Source organism: Culex quinquefasciatus, chromosome 3 (genome assembly GCF_015732765.1).
Source record: "Culex quinquefasciatus strain JHB chromosome 3, VPISU_Cqui_1.0_pri_paternal, whole genome shotgun sequence".
Lineage (NCBI taxonomy): Eukaryota > Metazoa > Arthropoda > Insecta > Diptera > Culicidae > Culex > Culex quinquefasciatus.
The window spans coordinates 123,398,286-123,421,131 of record NC_051863.1 but is presented as its reverse complement, the minus strand read 5'-3'; the positions used below and the strand labels follow the sequence as shown (position 1 = coordinate 123,421,131).

At 33.5% G+C, this 22,846-nt stretch overlaps 1 protein-coding gene across 12 annotated transcripts in view; it reads right to left on the bottom strand.

The window, feature by feature from the left end:
- Positions 1-4,495: 4,495 nt before the first annotated feature.
- LOC6037623 (protein GDAP2 homolog) overlaps positions 4,496-22,846 on the bottom strand; it is a 145,264-nt gene continuing 126,913 nt past the window's right edge. For all 12 annotated transcript variants that reach the window (XM_038266447.1, XM_038266448.1, XM_038266443.1 and 9 more), the window contains 4 exons: positions 13,703-13,856; positions 13,500-13,639; positions 7,608-7,806; positions 4,496-7,536 (listed from right to left, as the gene is read on the bottom strand). In XM_038266447.1, coding sequence (XP_038122375.1) covers positions 7,480-7,536; positions 7,608-7,806; positions 13,500-13,639; positions 13,703-13,856 — 550 coding nt within the window. In that variant the 3' untranslated portion in view covers positions 4,496-7,479. The remainder of the gene's footprint in view (positions 7,537-7,607; positions 7,807-13,499; positions 13,640-13,702; positions 13,857-22,846) is intronic.

Below are 22,846 nucleotides of genomic sequence, written 5' to 3'. Positions count from 1 at the left end.
CAGGTGGTCCCAATAGGGTGGAATCGATTACGAATCTCTCGGCTATCAATATCGGAACGTTTGTATTGTTCTGTTTTTAGTGCACCTGCGATAAGAGCTATCTTTGCCCACCACACGCCAACCACTTTTTGTGACGGGCCACCGCGGAATGATATTGCAACGTGAAATTTATCTTTTTTCTGCATGTGAAACATTGTAATTAAATTAATGGTCTAATTCATTGTTCCGAAAAAAGCTCTTCAAATGAAAGTAAATTGGCCTTGGAGAGTGAAACGAACGGCATTTCAAAAATAAAAAAAAACGATTTTAGACATTTTCGATATATTTGTATTGTCATACATGTTGATATGTCAGAAAATGTAATATCTATCACGACACAACACAATTTTCAATAGCATTTTTGGCTTGATGAAACATGCTTGTTTGGTTGTCAACTTCCCCCGCAAATATTGTTGTCGTTGGACACAGATTTTGTATTATCAACCAGCTAGTCAGCATTGGCACACAGCAGAAATCAAATTTGCAATCAGTACATAATTTTTTATTTTCATTTTTATAAAAAAAAAAAACAATTTTTTTAAGACGTAGCTATTATAAGCCTAATTTTTGAGAAAAGCATGTTACAATAATTCCTCTACGAACCTCGTATATCGTCTATGTACCTCATATACAGTAAATACAGTAGGGGAAAGTGGGGCAAGTGTAACAAGCTAAGGAAATGCTCGTTATAACCAATTAAAAACGTTAAAAACTCCGTCTGATTTTTTATAATAATCTTATTCCATGTCTTGACTGAGACTTTGATAGAACAAGTTTTTTTTTAACCCTATTTTTTAATGTAAAAAATTGATTTTTTTTTATTTTCCGTATGTTCTACTCAACTAGTTCGTAATATTCATTTCGAAAGGATCGGAAAATTTCACGATTGTTTCATATTTTAACATTGAAAATTGAACCATTAGTTGCTGAGATATCGACGTTAGAAAATGGTGTGTTGTTTGGGTGGGACTTAGAAAACATGATTTTTCCTGTTTTTAAACCTTTGCATGGCAATATCTCAGCAACTTAGGGTCGTATCAACAAAGTGCAAAAAAGCAAAATATAGAGAATTTTCTCAGCTCTTCAAAAATATTTTTTTCAAAAGTGGGCAAACATGTGCACTAATTTAAAAAATGAAAAACTACGACTATTTTCAAAAAAATCACTTAAAAATGGATTTAACTTGAAAACCGTGCACTTTATCAAAATTTTCATTCGAGTACTTATTTGATTTGATTTGATTTGATGTGATAACCAACAGGGCCACAAGGATGACCTATGTAGCGGTTGCCTAGAATTACAGTGGCTCAGACTTAAAGGGAGCATCTTCAAATTACTGCCGTATGAAGGGCCAAAAGGGGGTGGTTGGACGCGTACGAGCAAAATCACTCACGGTGTCCTCAGGGAAGAGAATCTCCTTCCGACAGTAACCTCCAATAACTCCGAAAAAGTCTGACAAAGCTGAAAAACAGGGCTCGCACCCTGTTGGGGGCCTAAAAGGGCGCGGCAGACAGCTGGAGACTGACAGGGGTCAATAGATGTAGTAATTAGGCAATCCTTTAGAATTGTATAATTAATAAACTATTTCCCCTTGTGACGTAGTTCTGGTCTTCCACTATCTACATCCAATCTCCGCCATTACAGCATACCGTCCACTGCCCTGATGCTCCCTCCCCGATCCCCGGCTTTGATTCTAACTACTGATGAAAAGGAAAATCATAGATGAGAAAAGGTCAATGCGGATGGAGAGCAAATCGAGCTCAGTATCCCCTCACAAAGACTGGTAGTAAGTGTGAAAAAGACAGTGGAAAATATAAAGAAAGGCAGAAAAATAAAAAGATAGAATGTCAATGCGGATGGATCGATGATCCCCTCACAATGACAAAAAAGAGACAGATGATAGGGAGAGTAAAAGAAGAACAGAAATTCAGGAATAAGAAATAGTCAATGCAGATGAATGACAAATTATGCTCAATATTCCTCACAAGTTAAATACTTTAAATACTTTAAATACTTTAAATTTTTTTAAATACTTCAAGTATTTTAAATACTATAAATACTTTAAAAACTTTAAATACTTTAAAAACATTAAAGACTTTAAATACTTTAAATACATTAAATACTTTAGATACTTTAAATACTTGAAATAATTTAAATACTTTAAATTCTTTAAATACTTGAAATACGAACGAAACGGAAAACAGGAAAACACTCGCAAAAAACCTGTTGATTTTTAAATACTTTAAATACATTAATTACATAAAATACTTTAAATACTTTAAATACTTTAAATACCTTAAATACTTTAAATACTTTAAATAAATGCTTACATTAAAGTACATTAGTATTTAAATACTTTAAAATCTTTAAATATTTTAAATACTTTAAATACTATAAATATTAAATACTTTTAATACCTAATTTAAAATACTTTCAACAATTTTAATACTTCAAATACTTTAAACTCTGTAAATACTTCAAATGTTTTAAATCCTTAAAGACTTTAAATACCTTAAATACTATAAATACTTTTAAAACTTTCAATAGTTAAATACTTCAAACACTTTTAAAACATTTATTTTTTTCAATACTTAAAATACTTTCAAAATTTCAAATGAAATGAGAAATTGTGGAGCCGATGGAGAGCAAATAGAGCTCAGTAACCTCTTTAAAACATCAATATAGAAAAATATTCAGCACACTACTTCATTAATTTAAAATGATTGTAACTACCACCTTATCACCCACACTTCTATTTTTAAATATGTAAACAAATTGGAAATTCAAAATTGATAAAAACGGACGTTAATAAATTAATGAATGTCGCCAAAATTTCAATCAGTTTTATTTTTTCATTAAAATTATGAATAATTTTACTCTGAATCAAAGTTGTATCTGTTTTATAGCAGAAACATTTTTGAACCAAAATTTGTAATCTGTTAAACTTTATTACATTAAAATCATAAAATCAGAAAAAAAACTGAATTATTTTCCAATATCCACCAAAACATAAACAGAGTACCTTTAAAAATTAATAATTTTATATTTAAAAATATATAATATATATTTTTAATATATCATGTGAAAATTTTTGTAAAACACTGAAAATTTTAATTGAGCGAAACCAATCAAAACCGGTGTGGATTCGAAAAAATAATAATAAAAAAATAAGAAGGCCATGGAAACCAGAACTTTGACACAAAAAAATTATAAAAAGTCATTGCCTTGGCTTGGCATATATGACAAAAGTTATTAAATAAGAAAAATGGAACTTTCTCACCGGGATTCTGCTGTACATCCGCAACCTTATCCCGTTCCAGTCGGTCCGCCCAACAGCTTCGACTGCGCCAGGGTTTCCCACAACAGCGCCATCGGACTCTTAACAGTACCGATATCCATCTTCTTTCAAACTTCCAAAGGTCACGATCCCATGAAAGGCTCTCTTCAAAAACTTCCAAGGTTCTTTGTTTTAACTGGCGCTCCATAAACACCCGGATTTTTTTTCTTCTACACTCTTAAAAAACAGTAGAATTTTTCTTCGCAAAAATTCCTTTCTGTTTCAAACACTAATTCATTTGCAGGGGCACTCCTCCTCTTCCTGGGAGAATTAACTGTACGCGAGGGACCACGAAACGGAACCGACAACTTTGAATTTCAAAATCTTTTTTAGATTTTTACTGAAAAATCTTTTTTCAGCTAAATTGACGCGAGCAAAAATTTTTTCGACCTTCCTGTTACGCGAGCTACTTCGATCCACCAAATTTTCATTCGAGTACTTTTTGATTGCAAATTTGATTTTAAATCGAAAAATAAAGTTGGAAAATTTTTGCGACCATTATTTCGATTTTTTGAAAAAATCAGAATTGATTCAAAAATTCATAACTCGCTCAAAGATTTTTTGCACAACCAGAAAATTTCTGAAAAGTTGGCATTTGATGTCCTCTAAAACATATAAAAAAAAATTAAAAATAGTGTTTTTTTTGCAAATCAAGTTTTAGTGATAAATAGTTAAATAAAAAAAATCACCAATTTTTTTTCCGTGTATCATTTTTTTCAGTGTAGTCCATATCCATACCTACAACTTTGCCGAAGACACCAAATCGATCAAAAAATTCCTTCAAAACAGATTTTTGAATTTTCATACATCATTTTTGTATGGCCAGCTGCCAAATTTGTATGGAAAATTATATGGACAAACTAATGATGCAAAATGGCTTCTTTGGGCATACCGAAGGCACCAAAAAAGTTTCAGTCGGATTAAAAAATACAAAAAAAATTCGAATGACCGAAATCTGAGAGAACTGCTCAAGTATAGGAAATGCGTGACAAAGGGGGGAGGGGGAGGGGAAAATTTTGGCTGATTCTACCTTGACATACTTTATGGATGAAGCCAAAGACCCAGGACTTTTGTTGGCTTTCGGATTTTCGGATTTCAACAAACAACACAGCACTTTGCTTCGTTTCAAAAAATGTACCAACAAGTTTTAATGTTTTTTTTTCTGTTTGTCTGTTTTCATTATTTTTGTTCTGCGCATCGAAATAAATTAAACCTCTATTAAAAACTTAAATACTTTCACATTTTGCCGCTGTGCCTAAGTGTGTGTGTGTTATCATGCATTTTTCCTGCCTTGTTTAATGTCCACTACCTAAATCTTCTTCTTGGCTTGGCATCTCGCTAACGTAATTGTTTAACAATAGTTTACAACGGTATGTGTGTTTGTTTTTCTTTATGAATTGTATTGTTTGCACACCTCCATTTGGTGGTGTATGCTCTTCCAAGTGTAAAGTTATCTTCTTCTTTGTGTTATCCCATTTTAGTTGGTTTAAAAGTGTGAATGATTAGTTTTGTATAGATTTGCTTGATTAAAACAAGTAAAATATGCTTTGCTTACAGTTAACGAATAATCTCCACTAAAAGTTAAACGAGTCTTTTCAAGATAACACACGTAGATGCTAGTTAATGTTTTTCAAGGAGAATTTTCTGCAACTTTGTATCGTATTGTTTTGAGTAACAAGAAAATATGCATTGAGAAGTTAGAATTTCGGTTCGTTAAAGTTTTGCACGACTTGCTGCACACATCTAGAAAAATCTTACCCAAACAGAATCGACTGGCTCCAGAAAGACGAATTGGGTTTTTTTGTTTCGCTAGGAGTAGAGTCCCCTGCCTTGCCTTTTGGAAAAAGGGGTTCGCTAAAGTACGCTTAAGATGTAGTCATTTAGATATCGAACAACACTCGATTTCAGAACATACCCTAAAGAACAAAACTGTAACTATGTGTTTTGTTATACAAGTTCTTTTTTTAGTGTTGTGTTTGTAACAGAAACAATTATCGCAATTTTTGATTATATTTTTCACTCAACTCTACATAATTCAACGATTCTCCGCATCCCGCTTACGTCACTCTGCACTGCGCCTACAGCTTTAACAACAAACTTACTGAATGGCTTCGTCTAAAAATGGCTTCTTTTCAAGAAATTGCTTCGTAATTTTAGTGATTTTTGTTTTGTTTTAAACGGTACACGACTTGCTTGTTTAAAGTTGAATTCTTCGCAAACGTTTGGGCTCCTCCACTTTCGGGGGACATCGTGCTCTCTGCATCGGATTTGTCTAGGACATACTTTTGTTTATTTGGTTTCTCATATTTTGATGTTACTTTTTTTTGTTTGTTTCATAAGCGCTGGGAAAGCTGTGAGGGTGGTGTCTGTTGTTTATATTTTGTTTCTGATTCGACTAGGGTTAAGTTTCTTCTTCCTGTTCTACAAAAAGCCGCATAGCAGCAAAAATATCTATGATTTTCTTCTCTTTGTTTTGCATCTGTTGGTTTTGCTGTGTTTGTATTGAATGTTTGCTGAATATTTCGATTGGGGTTCGTCTTTTGCTCTAAATAACACACTACTCTGACTCGCTTTCAGTTAAAGTTTTTATTTTGCTGGCTACTTCTTTGTAATACTCGTCCGTTTGCCTTCACGAGAGCAAATCTGTACGAAAATGCATTCTTTAATGTTTTCCTGATTTTACTGACAGTTCAACCGTCATTTCCGAAATATCAAGAAATTGACAGTCAATAGATTGAAAGCAGTAAATCGTCAACAGAATGACAATAATTGATTGTCAACAGAATGACAATAGTTCACTGTCAAGAATGACAATAAATTACTGACATCAGAATGACAATAGTTGACTGTCAACAGAATGACAATAGTTCACTGTCAATAATGACAATAATTGACTGTCAACAGAATTACAATGGCTGACTGTCACTAGAATGAAAACAGTTCATTGCCAAGAATGGCAATAGTTGAACAGAATGACAATAATTTACTGACATCAGAATGACAATAGTTGACTTCAAAAGAATAACAGTAGTTCTCTGTCAAGATTGACAATGGTTGACTGTCAACAAAATGACAATAGTTCACTGTCAAGAAAATCACTGTCAAGAATGACAATCTTGATGACAATAGTTGACTGTCAACAGAATGACAGTAGTTCACTGCCAAGAATGACAATAGTTGACAATCAAAAAAATGACAATAGTTTACTGTCAACCTAATGACAGTATAGAACTGTCAGTTGGTATAAATTTGTAAACAGTCAATCATGATTATCGAGCAGTTGGCTTCTCTGGACTGTCAATTGATTGGTGGTACAGGCTGTCAACGTTAGCCAACAGTCAAAAGTTTAAACACAAGTCACGTCTTTGTTTATTTTAGATTCGATCGTTTCAGTAAAAAAAACACATTTTCGTAGAATTTCGCCCCAATTTTTCCGTGTTTTCCCACTCCTTATCAACCTGTTTCGCATTCTAGCAACTAGTACTCTTTTAAATGTTTTCATTTGTTTTGTATATATGTACTTGTTGTAACTTGTTTAAGTCTCGATAAAACGTTTGTTTTGTTTAGCTAACATAACTTCTCCCTCGAACTTCTTCCACCTTTCGCGCGCCGACTTTCACTATGTTAATGTTTTTTACTTACCTTATATATACTCTCCTTGCGCTCTCTTTTTTTTCTCACCTCAGTTTAAATAAGTTTAGACGTGATTCTTTTTTGTTTTCATTATACTTCTTGCAGTTTGTTATTAGATTACCGATTCTCTTTGTTAGGTTGTGTGTATTTCTGTTGTTTTTTTTCTCAACGGTGGAAAGGAAGCAAAAGGTTTTCATCTTGTTTCGTTTAGAACAGTAAAGTTTCATCATTGTTTTTGTTATAACATTACACACTACGATGAAGAAAAACGTCGAAACGTTTAGAATTTTGTTGCGACGAAGAATGAGTGTAATTTTTTGCAGCTTGATGGGACGAGAGGTTGAACGTAATGCAATGAACACCTATCACGATCGATTTGGGAGGAGGAAATTTTCCGAGTGTAAACGAATGTATAGGGGAGGAGTGTCGGCTGTTACGGACAGCCCGGGATTGCCAGCGGAGGACTTCTCTTAGGACGCCGGCGACGACGTGTTGGTGACGGGTTGGAAGTAGTGAATGCCGTTCGTCTAAAATGAACAAAAAGAGTTGCTTAGTGTTGCGCGAAATGTTGCAGACAATAAAAGAAGAGCCTTCTTACCGCCATATCGTACTCGGTGATGTAGGCGGGAATCTCGAGCTGGTCCTTGGCGATGGCCGAGTAGAGATGCTCGACGCCGGGTAGCGAGTGGACCTTCGTCTTGATGGCCGGCGCCATGAACGTCGTGAACCACCAGGTCATCATTTTGGTCCAGAAGGTGGGGTGGACGATGTAGAATGCCTTCAGGTTTTTCTTGTATCTGCAATAGAGTATAGTGAGAGAAAATTATGAATTAAAATTCTTTTAGAATATCTTTTGGAAAATATAAGCAAACAAGGAAACACATGTATGTGTGCAATGTTTTATCTCAGTTTGCAGGATGTTTTGAATAAGACATATTAGAATAAACACTAAAAAATCGAACAAGTCCAAAATAATCAACACTCCAGTAAGTCAAGGGTCCTGATTGCCCCAAAAAGACTCATTCACTCGCGATCACAATTCGAACGTGACGAAAATCTGCTCTAACCGTTTCCTACCGTTTGTCACTTCCACACCAATCGCTACTGAATACTCTCTTTTTGCTCTCCCTCTCTTAGATCGGGTAGTACATCGAATGGCTCAGAGAGACCGATTGCAGCATGAGCATGAATTTTCTGATCGATTTGGTATCTTTAGCACAATCCAGACTCGATTATCCGAACCCCTGATAAACGAACCACGAATTTATTTTTCGATGTCTTATTTTTGATTGCCGAGTTTCAGTGTGACTCTTTAACTACTTTAAAGGGATTAAGATTTTTTTAAATCCAAGATAGAGGCCAAAATGGCGACGATAAAATATTGAGAAAATGCATTTGGTAACTTTAAGGCAATCTACCATTCAAATATGACTAAAATGAGGTCGAAGCATTCTTATTTGATGATAAGGCCAAATGCAAATATTTTTCAAAGTTTTTATCCCTCGGCTCTAGCCGAGGTCGAGGGGAGGGCCAAAAATAAAAATAAATTAAAAAACATGCCATAGTCTCAACATTTTAAAGCAAAAGTTTTTTTTAATGCATTTTACACTTGTTTAGTTGTTTTGCAACCACTAGTTTTCAAAAAAAAATGTAAGATTTTACGAGAACAAAAAAAAATTGCAAAAAAAACTTTTAACGATACCAAACACCAAAAATTCAAATGATTTTTTAATCAATTTTTTTAAGTTTTTTTTTTCTTGGAAAATGAAATTATTGTAAACATTTTCAATCTCCAAAATCCATATCTTGGGACTTTAAAATGCCAATTGTTTGAAAAACATTGGGTCAAATGAAACTAAAATGACACTCGAATACAAATAATGACTTCAAACAGGTTATTAGACAATGTATCTTGTTCGGGAAAATTGAATAACCTGACCTGGTTATCATTATTCATCAATTAGACTCGTTTGGAAATTTTTTCGATCACCTATCAAATGACATGTCGGGTGTAGATGAGCAATTCTCCACGAAATCGGTATTTTTTCTTTAATTTTAATTTTTGTATTTTTTAATCCGACTGAAACTTTTTTGGTGCCTTCGGTATGCCCAAAGAAGCCATTTTGCATCATTAGTTTGTCCATATAATTTTCCATACAAATTTGGCAGCTGGCCATAAAAAAATTATGTATGAAAATTCAAAAATCTGTATCTTTTGAAGCAATTTTTTGATCGATTTGGTGTCTTGGGCAAAGTTGAAAGTATGGATACGGACTACACTGGAAAAATATGATGCACGGTAAAAAAAATTTGGTGATTTTTTATTTAACTTTTTACCACTAAAATTTGATTTGCAAAAAAACGCCTTTTTTATTTTTTTTTTATTTTTTGATATGTTTTAGAGGACATAAAATGCCAACTTTTCAGAAATTTCCAGGTTGTGCAAAAAATCTTTGAGCGAGTTATGATTTTTTTTATCAAAACTGATTTTTTAAAAAATCGAAAAATTGGTCGCAAAAATTTTTTAACTTCATTTTTCGATGTAAAATCAAATTTGCAATCAAAAAGTACTGTAGTAAAATTTTGATAAAGTGCACCGTTTTCAAGTAAAGTCCATATTTAGGTGACTTTTTTGAAAACAGTCGCAGTTTTTAATTTTTTTAAATAAGTGCACATGTTTGCACACCTTTGAAAAAATACTTTTGAAAAGCTGAGAAAATTCTCTATATTTTGCTTCTTCGGACTTTGTTTATACGACCCTTAGTTGCTGAGATATTGCAATGCAAAGGTTTAAAAACAGGAAAATTTATGTTTTCTAAGTCTCACCCAAACAACGCACAATTTTTCAAATTTTCAGCAACTAATAGCACATCCGTGGAACTCTGAACAAATTTCTGCTCAAAAAGTGTGACGAGAAATCAGTTCATTAGTGTTCTACGATAAATTTGTCCTGGATGATTTCTCAGCACACTACGATCTCATAAAAGAAAATGTATACCAGTTAGACTGACATTCGTGGCAACGAATCAAAACAAATAAGCTCATTACGATTTGCACCTTTTTATCAACTTAAAATTGAGTGAAAATGTGTTTCCGTTAAACTGGCCATCACACGCAATGTTAAGCGTTTTGCGTTTTGCGTCTTCCATAAACAACCCACTTAACAAGAGTACAGATTGAAAGTTAAAAAAACTTGGCCTGGTGACATCAACTAAGACAACAGAAGTGATCACTTGGAGGCACATTTAAAATTGCTTCATTGAACCACTTGTTTTCAAATAACTACCGTACCTTTCAAGCGTAATGTTTATTTCAGTTCAACTTATGTCTTCTTTGTACAAGATTCATAAAAAAAAAGCTCGTAACAAATCCAACTATCCCCAACCACCGGAAAATAATCCATTCAGATGGCACTTCTCTGGTTCTCGATCAAGTGATGTTCACACTAAACATTTTTCATCAGATTTTTTTATGGAAATCCGTTTCTTTTAGGACGCAATGGAATATGAACGAAAATGGTTCCTGAAGATGGACGGAAATTTGTAAACATTAGAAAATTGTTTTTTTGCATGGCCAGCTACGATGTTGTTTTCTTTTATGTGTATAACAGTTTATGCCAGTTTCTATCAGTCAAGGGGTTCTAAAGTTGTGTTTCGAGTTATTTGCTCAGGCTGGAGAAAAAATCGTGCTGTTGATCAACCCCACGGTTAAATCTATTATAAAATCTGTTATAAAAGTTGGAGCTCTCCACCGCTAGAGGCAGCACTGTATAAATCCCTCTTTTTGAATCTCAAGTTCTACCGATGTGCTAATAGTCCGATTTTCAATGTTAATGTATGAAACATTTTTGAAATTTTCCGATCTTTTCGAAAACAATATTTTCAAAATTTTCAAATCAAGACTAACATTTCAAAAGGGCCAAACATTCAATATTACGCCCATTTAAAATGTTAGTCTTGGTTTAAAAATTTTGAAAATATTGTTTTCGAAAAGATCGGCAAATTTCACAAATGTTTCATACATTAACATTGAAAATCGGACCATTAGTTGCTGAGATATCGACATTAAAAAATGGTGGGTTGTTTGGGTGAGACTTAGAAAACATAAATTTTCCTGTTTTTAAACCTTTGCATTGCAATATCTCAGCAACTAAGGGTCGTACAGTATGTATAAAAAGTATTTACACCCCTTGGGCACTATGCACATATTGTGATGAAACATCTAAACAATTTAATGTTGACAGAAACCTAGTACTACGTTTTGTTCAGAAACTCATGCCAGACATTTTGCTACAAAAAGCTCATGAAAAGATGATTTCTATAAAAAGTTATATAACAAATACTATTACGAAACTAAAAAAGGTGCAAAAAAAGTTTGTACACCTTTCGAAAAATTAACATAAATAATGTTATTTGTTGACAAATCACCATAAATCCAGTCTCCCAACTTCAAATAGGCATCCTTGACTGATTTATAAAATAATTTGGATTGAATATAAAGTTTACTAACAACTTAGTATAAAAGTTTATATAACTCTGGAAATTCTATATAAAACTTATCTAAACTTAATTTTGCAAACTTTTAATTCAACTAAATGTCAATATATTACCATATAATTGCTAAATAAACATTTTGGAGTGGGTATAACGTGGGTTTTATAGAAAACCTAGATGTATGGGTATCAAAAGATCGGAAATTTTATGCCCTTTCCGATGCCACATAGGTTGACTTAAGAATTATGGACCGGTTCGAATGCCGGCGGATTTTCCGACGACGTAATTCCGGGTTGGTACGAAATTCCAACGAAAAATCTATTCTATCGATACAAATACCCCCAAAACGGTGTTATACCCACTCCAAAATATTTATTTAGCAATTCTATGGTAATATATTGACATTTAGTTGAATTAAAAGTTTGCAAAATTAAGTTTAGATAAGTTTTATATAGAATTTCAAGAGTTATATAAACTTTTATACTAAGTAGTTAGTAAACTTTATATTCAATCCAAATCATTTTTAATCAGTCAAGGATGCCTATTTGGAGTTAGGAGACTGGATTTATGGTGATTTGTCAACAAATAACATTATTTATGTTAATTTTTCGAAAGGTGTACAAACTTTTTTGCACCTTTTTAGTTTCGTAATAGTATTTGTTATATAACTTTTTATAGAAATCATCTTTTCATGAGCTTTTTGTAGCAAAATGTTTGGCATGAGTTTCTGAACAAAACGTAGTACTAGGTTCCTGTCAAACTTTAAATTCTTTACATGTTTCATCACAAAATGTGCATAGTGCTCAAGGGGTGTAAATACTTTTTTTACATACTGTATAAACAAAGTCCGAAGAAGCAAAATATAGAGAATTTTCGCAGCTTTTCAAAAATATTTTTTTCAAAAGTGTGCAAACATGTGCACTTATTTAAAAAAATTAAAAACTGCGACTATTTTGAAAAAAGTCACTTAAAAATGGTTATAACTTGAAAACGGTGCACTTTATCAAAAATTCACTGAAGTACTTTATGATTGCAAATTTGATTTTACATCGAAAAATGAAGTTGAATTTTTTGCGACCAAAATTTCGATTTTTGAAAAATCAGTATTGATTTAAAATTCATAACTCGTTCAATGATTTTTAAACAACCTGGAAATTTCTGAAAAGTTGGCATTTTATGTCCTCTTAAACATATCAAAAAATAAAAAAATAAAAATTGTGTTTTTGCAAATCAAGTTTAAGTGACAAGAAGTAAAATTAAAAATTACCAATTTTTTTACCGTGTATCACGTAGCCCTTATCCATACCTACAACTTTGCCGAAAACACCAAAACGATCAAAAAATTCCTTCAAAAGATACAGATTTTTTAATTTTCACATATCATTTTTATATGGACAGCTTCCGAATTTGTATGGAAAATTATATTAACAAACTAATGATGCAAAATGTTTTCTTTGGGCATACCGAAGGCACCAAAATAGTTTCAGTCGGATTAAAAAATACAAAAAAAAATCAAATGACCGAAATCTAAGAGAACTGCTCATAAGTGTCAGGTTCCCGAGATACGATTTTTTGAAAATAAAAACTGTGTTCAAAGAAAACAGGAAAATGACAAAAACTAGAAAAAATCAACTTTTTCCAATAAAATTGCCATAACCTTAAAACTTTAGCGATGGCCTTTACTTTTTCGGGTACCAAATTTTTGTAATTTCAATACGCAACTGATTGCAACTCGTGATTTGGGACCAAAATTACTCTTTAATAAAAAAGTTTCAAGCAAACTGAAGGGGAATTTGGAGAAACTGCTGTGTGAGTTGGCGGAGAATGACCCATAGCTGTCATTTTTAGACACTGAAGGAGAATCTTCAGAAGCCGGGATCGGAAATTCTTTCAATTTCAGCAATTTTGCATTTGAGTTGTAGTTGGAGTTGGAGTCGGTATTTTCGTAGAGTCGGAGTCGGTATCGCAATTATTACAACAATGTCTTCTGCACTTACTTGTACGGCAGTATGCTGTACACGTCCTTCAGCCACTGCAGCGAGGGATAGTTGTTGGAGCCGGTGAGGGTGTGGAAATAGGCGATCACGTAGTCTCCCTTCACGATCGGATCGAGCAGGTATATCAGGTAGAGCAGGGCCTGGAAATATGAGGAAAATTTGTTTGATGATAAAATTTAAACAGGAAAATCATGTAAAAGTACCTTCTCCAGATCGATATTATGGGCGGGGAACCATTTGCCACAGAACACGATCACGGGTCGCCCCAGCCGGTCCACGCCACTCTGGTACAGACACCCGATGCCGGACACCTCCGACAGGTCCTCGGTCTTGGCACGACGCAACAGTCGCTCATATCTGGAAGAGAGTGGAAATTGTGGGTGCGATTAGTTTGAGTCGGTCTTGATAGGGGGGTTTCAACTAAGAGGTTTGCGGTCTGACAAGGAATTTGAGGAAAAGGAAATGATAATTTAAATTTCTATTTGATAAAGCGTTGAACCTGTCCGACACTTAAAATTAACGTTATTCATTCCAATCAAAAGTTGTCACGTCACTTTGCAGCACAATTTGTGCTGATTCATCCGGATGTTATTTCGGAAGCCATTCCGCATCAAATTATACAACCCTCCTCCGCCACTTAAATCTAATCACCACCCACCGAGACGTGAGCTGTTGGTGGTGGTCACAGTTCGCAGACCAGAAATGGCTAGATTTTGCTGACAACTTTAAACACTTAAGTTGGGTTGTTGTTGTTGAAGGGTTGGGGTTTCCCTACCCCACCGTTTGTGACCAGATCGGACCGGAACGGGACAGTTCCCAATATCGGTCACAATTGGTGATTACTGGTTTATGAGGCTGGTAAACAAACAGAGGTAAGGAATCTTTGCAAAATGATTTTTAAATTGCTGCGTAATTGGTCGCTGAATAAATGCAACAGTTCCTGGAACTGAGATCTGAACTCTCGTTCTGTAAACAATATTTATGTCTTTTAGTTACGTGATGATGTTGATTTGATTCTGAAAGGGTTATGCAGACAAAAATAGCAAAAATACCATTGAAAAACAAGTGTGTAAATGTAGGGTAGGGTAGTCATCAATGAGACACTTTTGGTTTTCAACTTTCAACGATTTTTGTATTTTTTTCATCAGCATGTTTTAATGAGCTTTTTGTTGCATTTTCTTTCTTTTAATGTGTTCTAACATTGATCAAAATATGAGATCGATCCGACCTCTACAGCCAGAGCTATCCAACTGTCTCATTGTAGACGCACTTGGCAGGAACAATGAGACAGGTGGGGAACAATGAGACACTCTACGAAAATCAATACTTTTCTAGTAAAACATCATGTTTTTGTATTGTTCCATTGCAGGTGACTTACCTTGAACATTTTAAAGCAATTTTGCCAACTTGAAACTTTAATTAACAAAAGTTATACTAAAAAGTAAATAAATTTAGTAAAATCCATTTATTTATAACAAATAACTTTATATTTTTGGCTAAATGAAGTCAAAACTCAATAAATATGCCAAAAATCACTTCCAATTCATATTTTGAAAGATTTCCCTAGATTTTGAAAAGTTTAATGAAGAAAAATTAAAGTGTCTCATTGTTACCCATGGGCTGAAAAGAGTGGGGAACAATGAGACAGCCCTGGATTCTGGGTATATTCTTAATTTTGGTCAAATCTAATGAAAGGCCATTGTAGCCCAACTCATGCCCTATGAAATGACGAAAGAAATTTGGAGAAATATTAGTTTTTGTGTTATTGGCAGCCTATGAGCGAAAAAGTAATTTTCAGTCATAATTTACTTTTACACCCCAAAATCAAACATTTATGAATAACTTTGCAAGGGAGCGTCCACAACCAAAGCCACTATTATGGCAGAAGTGTATCCAGTAGACACACCTTTCTCCCAAATATGAGCCTGATTGGTTGAAACTACGACTTGTGAGAGCCATTTTATCATTGTTCCCCGAGTCTCATTGATGACTACTCTACCCTACTCAAAGGTTGATGATTGCACGCTCATTCTGATTCACGTTTTTGTTCACGTTGTTATAGATTTCTTATCAGGCACGTGAATAGTGGTGAAGTGATTCATATTATTCCGACCCAAATACATCCGTGTGTGAACTGTAACGTGTACAAGATGTTGCACAATTGATAGACTGTAAAATTACATCGATTAATTTATTTTGTTGGAAATTATAAAAAAAAGAGTTGCTACTCGTTGTTTACATTGTAATAGGATTTGAAGAAGTGTCCGATTTCTGCAATTTCCTAGAATGTGATATCAAAACTTTTCGTAAACATTGATCATTTCTTCAATCGATCATTACAAACAGATGCAAACTAACATCGCAACCTTGACATTAACGTCCGTTCCCTACTTTTTTTCTGAAAAATAACCAAAGTTATTTGCCATCTAAATTCCCAAATCGGTTTATGGCCCCCTTCCGGTCATTAGTTTGTACTTTGGTGAAAAGGTTATCGCTGTAAAGTTTCGACCATCTAGCTGGACAAAGGCGTACCGTAGAATTTATAATGAAGTTAATCTGCCAGTTTCCATACCGAAGGTTTTGCTGATGCCTTTCATTAACTACACTTGCCAGAGATAATCACCCTCAAAGCGAAGCTGCTTCTTGGGAAAGGCCAACATTTCTGCATGCAGATGACGAAGGTCCGATAGTTCCACCCAAAGGCTTAACCCTTGAAGCTGTAATTTACATTTTCAGCAAAAATCAAATTCTCACACATGAGCAGAGAACTTTCCACACTAATTTAGTTTAAACCCAACGCCGGCAGCCATTGCCACAAGTGTTGTGTTGCTGGGGAAACGTTTGAATTTTCCCCACCAGTGGCCTTCCGGTGCCCGGAAGGTGTGCCGGGTGCTATCCGGCAGCGTTGGCGGGGGTGTTGTGGTGAGTTATATGGAGTCACAAGAAGGAAAAAGAATCAGGGTACGTGGAGAGCAGCCCTTCCTGGTGCCAGCTCGAATGCATAATTTAGAGGCAACACCGCACTCGGCAATCCACTCAAGGGTGGCAAATGGACACTGGAATAATTTCTCTTTTTTGTAACTTGTTTAATTGGACACTGGAATAATTTCTCTTTTTTGTAACTTGTTTAATTTCCCATCGATATCAGTTGTAGAAATCATAGATATTTCAAATTAACAAATACATTAGATTATTGCATTTCGCTTTACAGCAAGGCCTTGGCGGTTTCTTTTGCAAGATTCCTACTTAAAACTAGGTGTCCAAAGGCTTGAAACGGTGAGGCAATCCAAACCTTTTTTTACATCTGAGCAATTCTCTACCAAAACCGGAAATGGATTTTATTTGTATTTTTTTTATTTGGCTCAAACTTTGTGGGGGCCTTCCCTATAACCAAATAAGCTATTTTGTGTCATTGGTTCACCCATACAAGTCTCCATACAATTTTGGCAGCTGTCCATACAAAAATGGTATGTAAATATTCAAACAGCTGTAACTTTTGAGTGAATTTTCTGATCAATTTGGTGTCTTGGGCAAAGTTGTAGGTATTGTTGAGGACTTTTGAGAAAAAAATAGGTACACGGAAAAAAATTTTGCAGATTTTTTCATCATCTTTTTTTTCACTAATACTCAATTTCCCAAAATACGTATTTTTTTGATTTTCGAGATTTTTTGATATGTTTTAGGGGACAAAAATCCGCAACTATTGAGCCATAGAGAAACATGGTCAAAAAATCGGCCGCCAAGTTATGAATTTTTGAAAAAATAGTGATTGTTGGAAAAAAAATCGAAGTTTTATGCAAAAACAAATTTGACATTATTTTTTAATGCAAAATTAAAGAAACAGTAAGTTTTTTACAGATTTTTGGATAAAGGGCTCCGTTTTCAAGATAAAGCCACCGAAAGTTGCATTTTAGTGAAATATTTGCAGTTTTTCGATTTTTAAAAATAGTGGCCATGAGTGACCATTTCTATACAGCAATTCCATTTGAAAAGAGCCTAAACCGAAAAAAAAAGTTCTCCAATCGGGCTCATATTTTTTATAAGGGTTCCTCGGCCAAAATAATTAGACCCGTATTTTTTTTTTGGCCATTAGGGTGACCTACATCTTGCTAGGGTGGTTCGAAAAATGGCAATTTTCGTCATTTTTCGCAAAAACCACTTTTTTCAAAAAATCATATCTCCGCGCCATTTCATCCGATTTAAGCTGTCTTAGACGCAAAAGAAAGGTGAGCAATTCTGTGAGATTTTGGTCATTCGATTTTTTTTTTGTATTTTTTAATCCGGCTGAAACTTTTTTGGTGCCTTCGGTATGCCCAAAAGAAGCCATTTTGCATCATTGGTTTGTCCATATAATTTTCCATACAAATTTAGCAGCTGTCCATACAAAAATGATATGTAAAAATTCAAAAATCTATATCTTTTGAAGGAATTTTTGGATCGATTTGGTGTCTTCGACAAAGTTGTAGGTATGGATATGGACTACACTGAAAAAAAATGATACACGGTAAAAAAAAATTGGTGATTTTTAATTTAACTTTTTGTCACTAAAACTTGATTTGCAAAAAAAACACTATTTTATTTTTTTTTATTTTTTGATATTTTTTAGAGGACATAAAATGCCATCTTTTCAGAAATTTACAGAATGGGCAAAAAATCTTTGACCGAGTTATGATTTTTTGAATCAATACAGATTTTTAAAAAAAATCGAAATATCGGTCGCAAAAATTTTTCAACTTCATTTTTCGATGTAAAATCGAATTTGCAATCAAAAAGTACTTTAGTGAATTTTTGATAAAGTGCACCGTTTTCAAGTTATAACCATTTTTAGGTAACTTTTTTGAAAAAAGTCGCAGTTTTTCATTTTGTTTGCCCACTTTTGAAAAAAATATTTTTGAAACGCTGAGAAAATTCTCTATATTTTGCTTTTTTGAACTTTGTTGATACGACTCTTAGTTGATGAGATATTGCAATGCAAAGGTTAAAAAACAGGAAAATTGATGTTTTTTAAGTCTCACCCAAACAACCCACAATTTTCTAATGTCGATATCTCAGCAATTATAGGTCCGATTTAGAATGTCAAAATATGAAACATTCGTGAAATTTTCCGAACTTTTCGAAAAAAGTATTTTCAAAAATTTAAAATCAAGACTAACATTTCAAACGGGCCAAACATTCAATATTACGCCCATTTGAAATGTTAGTCTTGATTTAAATTTTTGAAAATATTTTTTTCGAAAAGACCGGAAAATTTCACGAATGTTTCATGTTTTAACATTGTAAATCGGACCTATAGTTGCTGAGATATCGACATTAGAAAATGGTGGGTTGTTTGGGTGAGACTTAGAAAACATCAATTTTCCTGTTTTTTAACCTTTGCATTGCAATATCTCAGCAACTAAAGGTCGTATCAACAAAGTCCGAATAAGCAAAATATAGAGAATTTTCTCAGCGTTTCAAAAATATTTTTTTCAAAAGTGGGCAAACAAAATGAAAAACTGCGACTTTTTTCAAAAAAGTTACCTAAAAATGGTTATAACTTGAAAACGGTGCACTTTATCAAAAATTCACTAAAGTACTTTTTGATTGCAAATTCGATTTTACATCGAAAAATGAAGTTGAAAAATTTTTGCGACCGATATTTCGATTTTTTTAAAAAATCTGTATTGATTCAAAAAATCATAACTCGGTCAAAGATTTTTTGCCCATTCTGGAAATTTCTGAAAAGATGGCATTTTATGTCCTCTAAAATATATAAAAAAAAATTAAAAATGAGCTTTAAATGGTTGATTAAGGCTGATGATAATATTTTTCAAAGTTTTCGACCAAAAACCTAAAAAGGTGCAAGTGGATATGTTAGACATGACCAATCTGACATAATTGCAGAAATGTACGAGAATGTGCTGCAAAAAAGTTTTTTTTTGCTGACTGCAGAATTCTTCAGATGCTGCAGAAATTCCATCTAAATATTCTCCATGTAATTTTTTTCACGGAATCTTAATCTGCCCAAATGAAAAATATTGATTTTTGATTTTTATTTTTACTGTCGTAGCTTGGGGTTTCATTAAATTTATGATAATATGACACAATAGCGTTTCAAGATAGCTGCAGCATACCAGTTTAGACTATGAAAGGATCTAACACTCTTCAAATAATCTTGCTTTCGCGGTCTAAACTGCTTTGCTGTAGCTATCTGCAACAGTTCTACAAGAACTCCTGAAACTTTTTCCTGCTTGGGCAATTTTCTAAGTTTCTCATATTGGTACCATACACTTTTCTTTTGAAAATTGATTCTCCACGAACCTACGTTTTCGAAAAAACGGATTTTTCATCGAAACAAAATTAAAAGTTTCAAAAATTCTGCCATTTTTCGTAACTCGAATGTGAAAAATTTGGGTCATCTTATTTCATGGGAAAATTCATGTACTTTTCGAATCCGCAAAAGTCCAGAAGGATAATTTTTCGTTTTAGAACAATGTCATTCATTTGAAAATGTTGTGCTTTTTTGTAATATTGCAGGGTTGTTATATTGCAATGTTTTACAAATTTATAGAGCAGACAATTACCAAAACATTGATATAGAAACTTGAGAAGTTTGCTAATCATCACGATTAATTGCAATATTACGAAAACAAAATTTTAAAAAAGTTGGTTCTGTCCAATGTTGTTAACGATAAAATTGTCGAGGTTCGATAACGATAACGATGGTTCGTTGGGACGATAACGATAATCAATCGTTTCGTTATCGTTATTCTGATAATTCTATCGGCGATAATTTTATCGACGATAATGGACGATTACTTATATTTAATATATTTCTGAAACTGACTTAAACCAACCAAATGATGTTGAATTTTTAAGCTTCTTCTGAGTAAATATGTTTTGATAATTTGGTTAGTTTCAAAGTGTAAATATAAAAAAAATCACAAAATACGGTATTTTTTTAAAATACTCAAATTTTTATAATTTGCAACATGGATATCACACAATTCAAAATTTTGCATGCATTTTTACTGTTTTAGAGTTGTTTGAATGAAATACTCAAATGTTCAGAAAACATCGTATTTCTTCGAAAATACTCCAATTTTTAGAAATTCGTAGTATGAGTATTAAAAGATTCGATTCGAAAACTTTTTTAGGGTTTATTGAATGAAATTCTTAAGTTTTCACAAAATACCGTATTTTTGAGAAAATACTCAATTTTTTTTTTATTTCGCTTTATGAGTATCAAACGTTTCCAAGTTTTGCATGTTTTTTAACTGTTTAAGAGTTTTTTTTATGAAAAAGCAGGTAAAATTTCACTTCGTTTGATACCCATGTTTCTAATTACAAAAATTGTAGTATTTTTAAGTACACTCAACCCCCGGTGGTTGGTCACTTTTTCGTTTGACACTTTTTTAGTTTGTACCCCGTTGGTTGGTCAAAGTCAAATTAAAAAGTGACGAACTGTCACTTTTTACACGGCGCTCACGCATACTATCAAAACAAACGTTTGGTAGTGTGTGTGAACTCCGTGTAAAAGGGATGTCAAACTAAAAAGTGACCCCGTTCGTTTGACAACAGTTGGTGTCAAACCACCGGGGTTTGAGTATAAAAACGGTATTTTGTGAAAATTTTAGTATTCCATTCATAAAATTATAAAGCAGTTAAAATACATGCAAAATTTCAAATCGTTTGATACCCATGTTGCGAATTATAAAAATTTGAGTATTTTCGAGGAAATACGGTACTTTCTGAAAATTTGAGAATTTCATTCAAAAAACTCTAAAGGGGCCATCCACAAACCACATGGACACTTTTCGGAAATCTCCCCATTGTCGTTATCGTTAGACGATAGTATTATCAACGATAATTCTATCGATTGACAACCTTCAAGTTGTGTGGATCATAGTCGTTCAAGTACACCCAGGACATACACAAACGACGAAACAAAGAGAAACGCAAAATGTAACTTTTTCAAAACTTGTTTTCGTAAAATTGCGATTACTTGTGATGGTTATTGTAATCAAACCTCATATTTTTATTTTTATTTTTGTGATTGTTTGCTCTACAACTTTGTAGAGCATTGTTACACTCTAAAAACGGTGGAAGTTAGAAAAACACGAAATTTTTAAATGAAAGTTATTGTACTTAATAATAAAAATGACCCTTAAGGGTTAATGAAGATTCAAAAACACAAGATCCTCTGTAATGACTCTTAGCTTTAAGTAAAATGTAATTACAAAAGCTGACTCAGTCTTTACCAGGTCCCAGCACCTAAAAGGACCTAATTAAAATAATTTTATGAAAAAAAATATTCAAAAAGTTCATAAAATTAACCTTAAAATTACATGTTCCAATTTTTTTTACAGTTAGGTAACGGAAAACGGCAGTGTTTAAAAAATGGTGATTTTTTTGGTGAAAAATACGGGTTTTTCGAGTGCATTATCAAATCGAGCGTCCAATTTTAAAGAATTATCCCAATGTTTTGTGGTGTTTTGAAGAGAAAAAATTTATGTTCTTTCTGTTCATGCTGTTCTTTACTATTCTATTGACAGACAAACACAATTTTTCTTAAAAATGTTATTGAAAACATTTTTTTAATCGTGCTCAAAACCAGTTTTTTATTGAACCCATTGATTCAATAATAAAAAAAAAACTTCATAGAATGCAGGATCGTTAAACATTTTTTTTTATGCAATTGCATTTTTTGTTTCTTTCCGTGCATCTTTTTTTGCTGGCAAGTTTATCGTAGTTAAATCTTATCCCAGCAAGAATTTGTATTATTCAACCAAGGGTAGACGCTTGGCAGGTTTGACCAAGGTTGCACGTGTGCCCTTGGTTAGGCGAACACACCACAAGCATTTCCCAGTGGCCAGCATCCAGCTGTGCCATTGTGGAAAATGTGCTCGCATGAAGAAATATTGTGCTTTCTTGGTTGTTTTACAATTAGATATCATTTGAAGAAAATTTGAAGTATAAAATTTAAATCCAATTAAAATAGAAATTCATAAAAAAATTAAAAATAAAAACAAATTTTTCAACATTTTAAATCACAAAATATGTAAAAGGGCACTCGCGATCCTTTTCACCTACATTTAAACGATAATTAAATCTGGCAGCACTGCAAGGACGGGGTCAAGTGAAGGTGGGAACCGGTTCGCCAGAATAAAACACGTCCAGAGGAATCGTGTTTCATCTTCTTTTGTTGGTTACCTACCCAGGTGCAACCACAGAGAGAAGAGATGAATCATGATACTGGTGTAAAGAAAAATAAGGGTCACCAACGAGTGGGTGCTTGAGAGTGAGAGGATAGTTTTCCTTGTGGAAATTAGAATGGACGTTGTTAGTTTTTATTTTTACATCACACC